Source organism: Sesamum indicum, linkage group LG6, assembly GCF_026168435.1.
Source record: "Sesamum indicum cultivar Baizhima isolate 11 linkage group LG6, ASM2616843v1, whole genome shotgun sequence".
NCBI lineage: Eukaryota > Viridiplantae > Streptophyta > Magnoliopsida > Lamiales > Pedaliaceae > Sesamum > Sesamum indicum.
This window is the reverse complement of record NC_142662.1, coordinates 8,719,741-8,732,648: the sequence shown is the minus strand read 5'-3', so window position 1 is coordinate 8,732,648 and position 12,908 is coordinate 8,719,741. Positions and strand designations below refer to the sequence as shown.

The 12,908-nt window shown below is 42.3% G+C and overlaps 2 protein-coding genes across 2 annotated transcripts; both read right to left on the bottom strand.

The window, feature by feature from the left end:
• Positions 1-7,074: 7,074 nt before the first annotated feature.
• LOC105164513 (uncharacterized) lies at positions 7,075-8,253 on the bottom strand. The gene has a single exon (XM_011083166.1). The coding sequence runs from the start codon at positions 8,251-8,253 to the stop codon at positions 7,075-7,077; it is 1,179 nt and encodes a 392-aa protein (XP_011081468.1).
• Positions 8,254-9,604: 1,351 nt separating this feature from the next.
• LOC105164512 (uncharacterized) lies at positions 9,605-11,422 on the bottom strand. Its single transcript, XM_011083165.1, has 3 exons — positions 11,265-11,422; positions 10,866-11,192; positions 9,605-10,790 (listed from the first exon to the last, which is right to left on the bottom strand). Exons 1-3 carry the CDS (start codon positions 11,420-11,422, stop codon positions 9,605-9,607), a joined length of 1,671 nt encoding a protein of 556 aa, XP_011081467.1.
• Between the last annotated feature and the right edge of the window lie 1,486 nt (positions 11,423-12,908).

Here is a 12,908-nt window from a genome sequence, read left to right as displayed (position 1 = left end):
ACATTTTATAGCCCTAGTATCAAAAATTTTCCTTTAGATGACAAGGTATTAGTAGCAAAACAGAGGGTGAAAAAAAACTCTTAAATGTGAACAGTCAACAGGCTTCTTGTTTAATACTTCATAAAGAGTTTTTCATTTTAATCTAGGTCTAAGTAACTTATTTATCATATAGGTGGCAGTGAATATAGCTTCAGACCAAAACATGCTAGGTACATTTGATTGAAACATCAAATCTCTAGCAACCTCAAGAAGGTACTAATGTTTTCTTTCTACAATCCCATTTTGTTGCCGGATGTAAGTGCATGTTCTTAATTTGTTACAAAATCCCTTGATTTTTCATGAAATCTTGGCAATCTTTGTTAAGATATTCAATACCATTATCACTTCTAATAGTTTTAGTATTTTTATAAAACTGTGTGAGTACCATTTTATGAAAAGCTTTCAAAATGGACAGTGTTTCAAACTTATGTTACATCTGAAAAGTCCAAATACTTCTACTGTGATCATTAACAAGAGTTAACATATAGTTGCAATATGATATAGAATGTTGATTATAGGACCCCCCAAATATCCACATGCACAAGTGTGGAGTGGCAACCTCAAGACCCTAATCAACTATTAAAATAATGTGGAGTACGAAACTCCTTAATACAAACCAGTACTACACAAAAATGAATGATAATAAGAAAATAATAAGAACAAATCTTAAGATTACAGATTTGTAGAAGTAGGCTTAGTTTTAGCCAGATCCCAAAATTCCGGATGAAAGCACCATTCACTAAGAGTGTTTATCCCATGTTTGCTCCACCTCCAAAAGTTGTAGATGTTGCAGGATGAGAAAATGGAAGTATGACTTTGGGATTAAGTTTTCTCGAAAATCATAAACCATGGGCAAGAAAAGGTAATGGAATGGAATTTAGTCTTGATAGGGTTACCATAAGGATTGAATGATGAGCCCCTATTCTATATACATATATGTTGATATGATGTATGGTTAATATAAGACAAAATATTTTGTAACTTATATTAATTCGGAATCAGAGATTTGCAAAACAAAGCCTGGAGTTTACCCTAGAGAAGCTATGGAAACCCTACCCGTTATTGCAGGAAGGGATTTTTCACAAAAAATTCTAATACTCAATAATATAAGAGACTAGAAAATTTTGATTGAAGTAGCGCTAGGGACACCTTGGTGCAAGGTGAAAACATCTCCTATCTACTTTAATGATACAAGTGTTGATATTTTATTTCTACTTAATTCACTTGCATAGTGTGTTTATGATAACTAGAACGCGCATAGAGAGGGATCTTTGTCTTCCGCATTTTCTTGTCTATACGGAGCATATACATACTGTTTACCATTCTTGAAACCACTTGTTGCTGGTCTATCAGGTATCAATCTAACTATCACTATAAATTCTGCTGATTTTGTATTAGTTCAAAAGCAAAGGTGGATCTCTGTGAAAGAATATTGCTCCGCATTAACAAAAGAAGATTGCCGACGTCAATCGGGTTCCTTCATTGCTTGTGAAAAGGTGAGTGTAGAGCTATTTTTCTGTCTCTATTGGTGAAGGGGGTTTATCTGGAGGAAATCTCTCTTATTACTGTAGATGAAGTCAATCATTTGTTTATTTTCAGTATAAAATTATAGAATACCCTGGATGATTTGTTTCTTACATATACCCTTTTCACTACAAAGATTCTAGAAGTGACTTCGATTATATCGTATCTACTAAATCTTTCACTTGATTTAGGTTCATTTTCAACGTATAGTTGCTGCACATACTGATGTGAATTTGGAGGATTGTTCATTTCTTGATACCTGCCGTCACATGAAGGTAAACTTATATTGTTATTTCATTTCCTATTGAGATTTATTTGGCTACATGTTGAAACCAAATTACTGATACTTGGGTTGATGATAGACATGCAAGTATGTCCATTATGAGCTGGATTAAACTTCGGACGTATCACCTATGATGATGGGTCAAGCTACTTTACCCCCTCCCAAGCCATTGAAGCCTCAAAGTGCTCACTATTGCTTGGAAGTAGAGCTGAGGGCCACAATGGATTAACTGTGACATACGTTCATTTCGAATGGATATTTTAGGGCAATTTGGAGTTATAATGGCTGATCCTCCTTGGGATATTCATATGGAATTGCTGTATGGAACTATGGCTGATGATGAGATGCGCACTCTTAATGTTCCTGCATTACAAACTGATGGTCTGATATTTCTTTGGGTTACTGGATGTGCAATGGAACTTGGACGGGAATGGTATGCCTCTTTTTATATTGATTCTTCTTTATCTTAAAATGATGTACTTTTTACTAAATGGCCTGAATACTACTGGTTAGAGGATCTATGTTATTAACTTAACAAGAATGAGATTACTGGATGATTGATGTAGGTCGCTCAAAATTAGGAATTCTGGATCGGGGTCGCAAGGTCGGATCGCCGGGTCGTGATCGCTGAATCCTTCTTTTAAGCTACCTGGAGTGGATCCTGAGAACACAGCAAACGTAAGACTAGCCGAGAAGCCCTCGGTGATGGCCCTCCAATGCTTAAGTTAGAAAAGTTGGGGTCGAAAATGAGATCGAAATAGAACACAAATATGGCGGTAAAAGTAAGTGATGAAAACGTTTTTAAAATATCATAAATGAGGGTATTTATACTTGTACGGTACCCTCTATATGGGCGACACGTGGCTACAATGAAAGCGTGCCGCGTCACCCTCTGTCAGATCTGCCACCGCCGCTGCTGCACCTGCGCAATGGGGCCCTCCTGCACAGTCATAGGATGCAGTCATAGGATGTTAGTAATTTGCTAAAAATGGGGGGATATTTCTGTAATTATGCAATTCTCCTCATCATTACTCCCTCACTTCTCTTAGTGCCATTAATGACACTAAGGGAAGTGAACAGTCACATGCCCGTTGGGAGGGATGTCTCGGCCGTCTATTCTAAGCCACGTGTCTCCATCTGATGGAATGTGGAATGGCGCGTCGCCACAAATATTCCCCAATATATAGTCCCGCATTTGAACCTTTTTTACCGCTCCAACTAATCGCATTCGACCTCTCCCTGCGAACTATCTCCACTTTCCAGGTATTTTTTCATCCTTTCTTGTTCCAACTTTTGATATCATGTCTTCTAAGTCTAGGAGCGGTTCTGTTCATGTGTCTGCTTCCGAGTCCACGACGAACTCAGAATCGAGTTCGTCGTCAGGGTCGTCCACAACCTCCTCTAGGGAGACCGCAGGCACTTCCCGCGATCCTACTGCTTCCATTTCTCAACCTTCTGATCTTCCCGAAGAGATAGATGAATCCGATGACACCCCTGTTTTTCAAAAATATACTGAAATGATGCAACAAAAATCATGGTTAGGAATAGCGAGCATCATTAAAACGACTCTTGTAGCATTAAAAAGAAAATATTACATCCCTGCGATTATGATATCAAAATTCCTCGTTCATTTGATCGTATGCATCAGCCCCCAGAGGGTTATTGTGCCTTTTTCGTGCTTCATTTAGATGTCGGTCTGCGTTTTTCATTACCCCGCGAAGTAAATAACATCCTTGTCCAATTAGGTCTCTGCCCCATGCAGTTGTCCCCCAATTCTATCAGCCATATTCTCATGTTCATCATAGTTATGAAACATCTTGACTTGCCCCCTTCCTTTGACAATTTCTGGTCTTTATACAATATCACTGCTTCCAAGCGGTCGGGGGAGACTGGTTGGTTCTACTTAACCGCACGCAAGGACTGTCGTTTCTTGGACGACCTGCGATCCAACGTTGGTCCTTGGCGTGATAGATATTTCTTTCTTCGACCTCCCCCTGGGCAATCTTGGGATTTCAACTTAGGTTGGAGCGAGTCTAAACCAAAACCTGTTACATTTGGGGAGGGGTTCGAGAGCGATCTCATAAACTATATCACTCTGTTTTGGTACCTTCCAAAAGTACTATTACAGGAAAAGGTCTTGAAGCTCGCGGGCCTCTCCCTTGCTCCTATCCCGGTCAAAAGTTCCTTAGGTGACTTCATAGATCTCCTTCGTTTTGCTTCTTTTTCTCAAATAGCTTCTAACAATTTATTATCTCGCAGAATCTGAAATCATGCTAGCAAGACTTGCGAACAAGACCAGAGCCAAGAAGGGAACAGTAACCCCCTTTGTTGACCGTGAGCTCAAGCGGGCAACAGCAGCAGCTAAAGGAAAAATTCAAAGAACGGGTTCCAACCCCGACCCCATCTCCAAACGCTACTGCCTCTGAACAACAATCAACTCCTACTGCAGTAAGAGATCAGACACTGGACGAGCGGGTTGAGGTGGTAGAAATTTCTGAGGATCGCGGTCAAAAAAGGAAAAGAGGAGTCCGATCCCAGAGGTAGAGCCAACCGAGCCGACGGAAAGTAGGAGTGATCCTTCTTCAAGGTCGACTAAGCAGGGTCGACTCGAGGCTAAGCTTGCTGCAGATCGTGTCACCGAGCCTGAGAACAGGAAGAAGTTTGCCACGTTTCAAGCAGCGTGGCAACGGACAAGAGACGAGCGACCTTCATCCGCTCAAAGGGCCAAGATGTACGGGGAAAAATGGATCCCTAACTGGAAGATATCCAAGAACAACAGCGTTCTTCGGACTTTTGCTGGACAGGACTCATGGGAAGTTTACAAGGCGGCCTGCCTCGAACGAGATCAAGTGATCCTTGCACAGACCTCCCTCACCTCCCTCGAAGAGCATTTCGCTCATAACATGACTCAGGTAACCAAACAATCTCAGTCCTCTTGCAAATTTAAATTCTAAGTACTAATTTTGTTGTTGTCAGGCCATGGTTTTTGCCCATCATATCTCCCTCCAAGGCTCTATGTGGAGGCATGACAAAATCCTTCTCGCGGCAAAGACTGTGGAGATGGAGAAGAAAATTCTGGAGGAGCAAGAACTGATCGAATCCTTACGGGCAGAATCTCAAGAGAAGAGGGAGCTCGCTTCCAAACTGAAAATTTCTGAAAGAGAATTGGAAGAGACCAAGCTCTCAGCTCTAGCGGATCGTGCTGCTGCTTTGGAAGCCGGTCGGGAACAAAGATCAGCGGAAGGTGGGGATCAAGGCATAGCGGAAGGTAGAGCCCTTTTTCTGCAGAGCTGAGAATTTCAAGATATGATGAGTGAAGCTCGCTTAAACGGTGCTCGGGATTTTCTGAGATCAAGGACCTTCAGGGAAGCTGTGGAGAATCAAGCTTCGGATCTAATGATCGAAGGATTTGAAAAGTGCCAAGGCCAAATCCAAAAGCTTGATGGGTTTGCCGAGAGTTTCGACCTGGAACAGCTTGATGTCTCCCTGGATAGAAACCTCGAGCCTTATCCCCCAGGCCCTAAACCCACTGATGAATTCTCTGAATTTCTGCCTTTGATGAATGACCTACCACCCCCTTTTCCTATCTCTTGATATATGTTAACGAATGAACAGCTTTTGTAGATCTTATTTTGAACTGATGGATAACTCTAGGGATCATTTCCATCTTTTGTAAGTGTATAAGCGATATCAGCGCTTTTTGATTATTCGAACTCCTAGCAATTATGTGCTTTATATACTTGGAGGAAACTTTCAGAATACCGATAATCTCTTCGGGTCGTTTTGTAAGATTTTCATAAAGTTCATGCATGTTGTTCAGAATAAATAAATAGTCTTTAGATCGTTGAAGAGCCCTCAGTATAAATAAATTTTTCGATCGCTAAAGAAGCTCTTTTTCAGGTTAGGAAGTCCTGCGTTCTTTTCAGATCGCTTATGAACCTTTTTCATGTTTAAGAAATCCTGCGTTCTTTTTCAGATCGCTTATGAACCTTTGTAGGTTAAGAAATCCTGTGTTCTTTTTCAAATCGTTTATGAACCTTTTTAGGTTAGAAATCCTGCGTTCTTTTTCAGATCGCTTATGAACCTTTTTAGGTTAGAAATCCTGCCTTCTTTTTCAGATCGCTTATGAACCTTTGTAGGTTAGGAATAATGCAAAATTTTCCCAGATCGCTTATGAACCTTTTAGGTTAGTCAACTTTGCATGAATTTAATGAGATGGTAGATGCAAAATGACCTTTTTCAGGTCGTCTTTTTCAGACTTGGCAGTGTCTTTTTCAGACAAGTACAGAACCTTTTCCCGGTCGTCTTTTTCAGACGAATACAAAAACCTTTTTTAAGGTAAAATTTCTACTACATCGCTTACACGTGTTCAAGCATAAAATTTCTTCAAGTTATGAATATTCCATGGTCGCGGTAGATTCTTCCCTTCTAAATCTTGCAAGATGTATGTCCCTTTTCTTCGGATCTCCTCGACCTTATACGGGTCTTCTCAGGTCGGGTCGAGTTTCCCAACATGTTTCCACACTTCCACTTTTTTCAAGACAAGGTCACCGACTTGAAAATTTCTCGGTCGTACTCGACGATTATAATTTCGGGTCATTATACTTTTATAGCGCAATATCTTCACATAAGCACGATCTCTTCGTTCTTCTATCATGGTCAGGTCAAATGCTCGTTCCTGAGAATTTTCTTTGCTGTATATTGGGTGACTCGAGCAGTTTCTTCACCAATCTCCGCAGGTATGATGGCTTCACTGCCGTATACCAAACAAAATAGGGTCTCACCGGTCGCCGTTCGCGGGGTCGTTCGATATGCCCAGAGTACTCCAGGCAATTCTTCGACCCAGGCCCCCTTAACTCCTTTCAATCTAGTCTTCAGATATTGCAATAGGGTACGGTTCGTGACCTCAGCCTGACCATTTGCCTGTGGATTCCCAACCGCCGTGAAATTCTGTTGGATTTTTAGCTCTTTGCACCATGCCACGATCCTCTTTCCTTGGAACTAGGTTCCATTATCCGACATAAGGATGCGAGGGATTCCGAACCTGCAAATGATATTCTTCCAAATGAAATTAATTACCTCTTTTTTGGAGATTTTTACTAGAGCTTCGGCCTCGACTCACTTGAAAAAATACTCGACCGCCACAATCAGAAATTTTTTCTGTGCCGCTGCCTAAGGAAACAGACCCACGATGTCGATTCCCCACTGATCAAAAGGGCATGCGACCTTCAAAGGCTCCAGCGGGGTCGCAGGAGAATACAACAGTCCGGCGTACTTCTGGCAACTTTTGCATTTTCTAGCGAATCCTCCACGATCGTAGGCCAGAAATAACCTTGCCTTATGATTTTTTGAGCCAAAGATCTTCCTCCCGAATGATTTCCGCAACTGCCTTCATGTATCTCTTTCATAACGTATTGTGCCCTCTCCGCGTCCAGGCACTTCAATAAAATACCCTCCGGAGTTCTTTTGTAGAGATCGTCACCAATCATGGTAAAACGGTTTGCCTTAAACTGTAGTCTTTTGGCAGTGATCGCATCACTGGGTAGTTCCCCGTGCTTCAAATATCGAACAAAGGGTGTTTTCCATGAATCAGCCGTCTCAACCACGTGAACCTCTGCTTCATCTATTATTGGTTTAGATTTTACCATGACCGTGATCTTTCTCTCCTTAATTCCTTCAACCAACGATCCAAATCTGGACAGGGCATCTGCTCGCATGTTTTCATCCCTCGGAATCTGAATGATCGTACATCGATCAGACTTCTTCATCATATCCTTCACCCTTGCCAAGTATTGTGTCATGGACCACTCGCACATTTCATAAGTAGCTTGTACCTGCATCGCGACAAGTTGTGAGTCCGTATATACGTCTACTTGCCTTATTCCTCTGTCTAGTGTTATCTGCAATCCTTGAATCAGAGCCTCGTATTCGGCTTCATTGTTTGTGGCTGGGAAATTTAACCTCACCGCGATCTCGATCTCAACTCCATCCGGTCCTTGCAAGTAAATGCCGGCCACTCCATTTTTTGAGGTCGAGGATCCATCTACATGTAAGAGCCACCGCTCCTCTTTCTCTGGTTGTTCTCCCTCGAACTCGACCAGGAAGTCAGCAAACACTTGCGCCTTTATCGCATTCCTTGTCTGAAACTCGATATCGAACTCTCCTAACTCCACTGCCCATTTGATCATCCTACCAGATGTATCCGGCTTGGACATAACCTGCTTCAAAGGATGATTAGTCAATACAACAATGGGGTGGGATTGGAAATAAGGTTGCAGTTTTCTTGTTGTGATCACCAAAGCCAATGCTAGCTTCTCGATCTGGATGTATTTCTTTTCTGCCCCTTGTAGCATCTTGCTTACATAATAAACCGGGTTTTGCTTGCCATTCTCCTCGCGAACCAGCATCGAACTTACCGCATAATCTGAAACAGCCAAATATACATACAAATTTTTCACCCACCATGGGATTAGAAAACAATGGTGGGGTGGTTAGATACAATTTCAGCTCCTGAAGAGCTTGTTCGCATTCTTTGTTCCATTCAAAATTATTTGCCTTCCGCAAAACTTTGAAGAAAGGTATGTTTCGATCAGCAAACCTGGCTATGAAACGATTTAGCCAGGCGACCTTTCCCATCAATTGTTGCACCTCTTTTATCGATTTTGGCGATCCCAGCTGCATGATCGCTTTGATTTTTTCTTGGATTGGCCTCAATGCCCCACTCGCTAACCATGTACCCCAGAAACTTACCTCCTCGTACCCCAAATGTGCGCTTTGATGGATTTAGCTTCATACCATAAGATCGCATGATGTCGAAAGCTGTTCGCAAGTTTGCTAAATGATCGCCCTCCTGCTTGCTTTTAACTAGCATATCATCAACATATACTTCCATCGTACTCCCGATATGATCCTTGAACATACGGCTGACCAATCTTTGGTAGGTCGCTCCTGCATTCTTCAATCCAAATGGCATTACATTATAGCAATACACCCCTTTTTCAGTCACGAACGCGGTCTTCTCTGCATCTTCCTTGGCCATAAAAATTTGATGGTAGCCCTGATAAGCGTCCATCATACTGAACAGTGCACACCCTGCCATCGAATCTACCAGTAGATCAATCCTCGGAAGCGGGTATGGATCTTTTGGGCAAGCCTTATTAAGATCCGTGTAATCTGTACACATTCTCCATTTCCCTGCCGCCTTCGGAACAATCACAACGTTTAATAACCAGGTCGTGTACTGAATTTCTCTAACGAACCCTGCTTGCAGCAGCTTACCGACCTCTTCCTCGATGATCTTGTTCCTCTCGATCCCCAACACTCTCTTTTTCTGCTTCACTGGCTTAACCTGCGGGTCGATATTAAGCCTATGAACAATAATCTCAAGATTGATACCTTGAAAGTCATATGGGCTCCACGCAAATAGGTCGCTATTGCTCCGCAGGAAATCAATCATCATTGTCTCTATCTCTGTAGTCATCTGCGACCCAATACAGGTCAATTTTTGAAAATTTCCTGAAATTAACTCCACCTCCTTATATTCTTCTGACGGTTCAATCCTTTCCATTTTTCCTCGCTTCGCCTCCTCTCCTCGGTTCAATTCCTCCTTTCTTTTTTCTTTCTTTAGCTCTCCTTGCTTCACAGCTAAGTTGTAGCATTGTCGAGCTATTCGTTGATCGCATTTAACCTCTTCGACTCCCTGTGGTGTTGGAAACTTCATCTTCAAATGATATGTGGACACCACTGCTCTAAACTTGTTCAACCCTGGTCGTCCCTATACAACATTATACGCGAATGGGTTGTCGACCACCGGAATTGGACCATGCATGTTTTTCTCTTGGGTTCTTCCCCCAACGAAACGGGCAGCTCAATTACACCTTCTAGGACGACCTCACTGCCTCCAAATCCGACCAAGGGTGTCCATACGGGCTTCAATCTCACATTTCCCAAATCCATTTTCCTGAGGACATCACTAAAAATAATATCAACAAAACTACCATTATCAATCAACACCTTGTGTACCTGATAATTCGCGATGTCCATTTTTATGACCATAGGGTCATTCTGGTCGAGCGTATCGGAACTCAAATCCTCGTCTCCAAAGACGATGTTGTCCTGTTTTTCCACCTGCATCATTAGCTCACTGTGCTTGAGCTTGCTTTCTCTCGCGTATTTTCTCCTTGCCCTCGCTGAACCCCCATTCGTGGGTCCACCAGATATAGTGTGAATGACGCCTTTTGTGGGTGCGTTATCTCGTGCTCCACTTCCTCCTGCTTCATCCCTCTGATGCCTTTCGCGACTCCGCGACCTACTGCGACCTCCCGCCTCTGATCTCCTATCAATCAAGTGTTTAAAATAACCTTGCCTTACCAGTCGTTCGATCTCGTCTCTCAACTGGTAGCAATCTTTCGTGTTATGCCCTTTGTCTTTGTGGAATCTGCAATATTTATTGGAGTTTCTCTTGGTCTGGGTGTCGCGCATCTTTCCCGGCCATTGCAGGAGGCCCTCCTTCTCGACCATCATCATCATTTTTTCTCTGGTGGTCGTCAGGAGAGTGTATCTATGATATCGAGGCACGTAAGGTCCCTTTCGTTCGCGATCTCTCTTAGATCGTTGTTTACCTTCTCGCGATCTTTCTCCTCTCGATCTCCCAGGATCCCTTGTCCAATCATTATCTTTCATAGCGTTCATCTCTTCTTTATCGATATACTTCTGAGCCATTTCCATCAACTGTTCTGTTCCCGTTGGCGGGTCGCGTGCCAATGCCGATGCGAAAGGACCTTTCTGTAAACCATGGATCAAAATGCTCACCATCATGTCGATCCTCAAATCTTGGACCTCCAACACCTCGTTATTGAATCGTCCCATGAAAGCCTTTAATGTTTCATCCTCCCACTGTCTAATTGTGAACAGGTGGGTGGCCGATCGCTTCGCCTTTCTCTTGCTGGCAAAATGAAAAGAAAACTAGTGAATTAATTGTTCATAGGAATCAATCGTTTCACTACCTAGGCTCGTGAACCATTCCTGAGCCTTGCCCTTCAAAGTAGTGACAAATAGCTTTGCCTTGATCGGGTCTGTTTGGCCATAAAGATTCATAACCAGATCGAAAGCAGCGACATGTTCCCTCGAATCCTTACTCCCATCGTACTTGGGTAGATCCGGGAATCGAAAACTGCTATCTATAACTTCCAACAAAATTTGGTTTGTGAAGGGCGAGCTTCTATTTTGCGACACTAGCTCTCCCCTCTTCTTCAATTCTTCAATTTGCTTCCCCAGTTGCTCAATCTGCTTCCGAACACTGTCTACCTCCGCTCGCGATATAGCCGGTTGTCTACTGGCGGTTTTTCTGCTAACCAATGTTCTTTTGCTAGTTACTTCATTTGATAAGGTTCTCTTGGGACCTTTTTCAGATGCTCACGAGACCTCTCTCCTTTGTTCCGCCTCTATCTCCTGAAACAGCTGCCGCTTATCCCCTTCTCTAGCGGGGGTCACTGTCCTGCGCTCATACTCAACAATGGCTTTCCTGCTCGCCTCATCGATCATACGTTGTAGTTCTTCCCTGGTCATCTGCACCATCCTCTCCTCTCCTTTCCTTGGAGTCTCCTCTACTGGTTAATCCCATCGTGATGACCCTTCCATTTTCAGTTTGCTCTCAATTTCCCACAGACGGCGCTAAATGATGTAGGTCGCTCAAAATTAGGATTTCTGGATTGGGGTCGCAAGGTCGGATCGCCGTGTCGTGATCGCTAAATCCTTCTTTTAAGCTACCTGGAGTGGATCCTGAGAACACAGCAAACGTAAGGCTAGCCGAGAAGCCCTCGGCGATGGCCCTCTGATGCTTAAGTTAGAAAAGGTGGGGTCGAAAATGAGATCGAAACATAACACAAATATGGCGGTAAAAGTAAGTGATGAAAACGTCTTTAAAATATCATAAATGAGGGTATTTATACTTGTACGGTACCCTCTATATGGGCGAAACGTGGCTCGAATGAAAGCGTGCCACGTCACCCTCTGTCAGACCTGCCACCGCCGCTGCTGCACCTGCGCAATGGGCCCTCTTGCACAATCATAGGATGCAATCATAGAATGTCAGTAATTTGCTAAAAATGGAGGGTATTTTTATAATTATGTAATTCTCCTCGTCAATGATTTACCTTCAACCATCAAAGCAGCCCCAGCTGATTCTTTTACTAGGAAAAGTTATCTGGCTGAAAAGTGATGGATGTCTGAAAAGTGATGGCTTAATAGTGGACGTGCTACTATTCATAGTACAGTTACGGAACTGAAGAAGCTCATCTCTCAACATTTCTTTGCTTGCATTTGATTATTTCTTAATATGTATCTTTCCTCTTATAGAGCTGATACGCCAGTTCTTAAAGTACATGGATCTGGAACATCCTTTTTGGAATGAAATACACTATTCCCATCAACTATTCCTCAACTCACAATTCTGTATTTTAGGTTCTATGTTAAAGCTATGGTGTTTACATACGGGTATACGTGTGTGTATATACATATATAAAGAAATCTATTGAAGAATTAAGGTTTTAGTTATAATATGATATATTATATGTACTTAACATGTCCAATATTCATTGTGGAATATCAACATTAGATGTAAACATGTACAGGTACTCATCCACGTCAGAATAAATTCAGCATCATTTGAACGTAAAATAAACCCATTGGATAATACAAATTTCATTATTTTCATTTTTAATTTTCAACTCATAGATTGTATCAAAGCCACAGAAGACCATGGTTCCTCCTTTTTAATTGTGTTAATCTTATTTTTTGAATCCTTTTTTCATTTTTCATAGTAGTTTCTGTAGCAACACCTTGATTTTTGGGTTCCCGCATGGAAGAGGGGGAATGGTCCTTTTGCTCATGAACAATTAATCAGTTATATAGGATGTAGCTGACACTGGTTGAGAATGGGGAGAAAGATTATTCGGGTTACAGTGTATTAAGACCGAGAAGAGACACCCCCTTTTAAAAGGATTAAGGGAACCCGTAGAAGGAAAACATTACTGGCTTTCCAATAGCCAATGTGTTGGCTAAG

Bases quoted from the DNA above. Each gene is read 5' to 3' on its own strand.
- LOC105164513 (XM_011083166.1), bottom strand. From the start codon at position 8,253: ATGCTGGTTCGCGAGGAGAATGGCAAGCAAAACCCGGTTTATTATGTA.
- LOC105164512 (XM_011083165.1), bottom strand. From the start codon at position 11,422: ATGGTGCAGATGACCAGGGAAGAACTACAACGTATGATCGATGAGGCG. The intron at 11,193-11,264 runs GTGAGCATCTGA...ATTGGTTAGCAG, and splicing joins GAACAAAGGAGAGAGGTCTC to AAAAACCGCCAGTAGACAAC. The intron at 10,791-10,865 runs GTTCACGAGCCT...TCATTTTGCCAG, and splicing joins AAGGGCAAGGCTCAGGAATG to CAAGAGAAAGGCGAAGCGAT.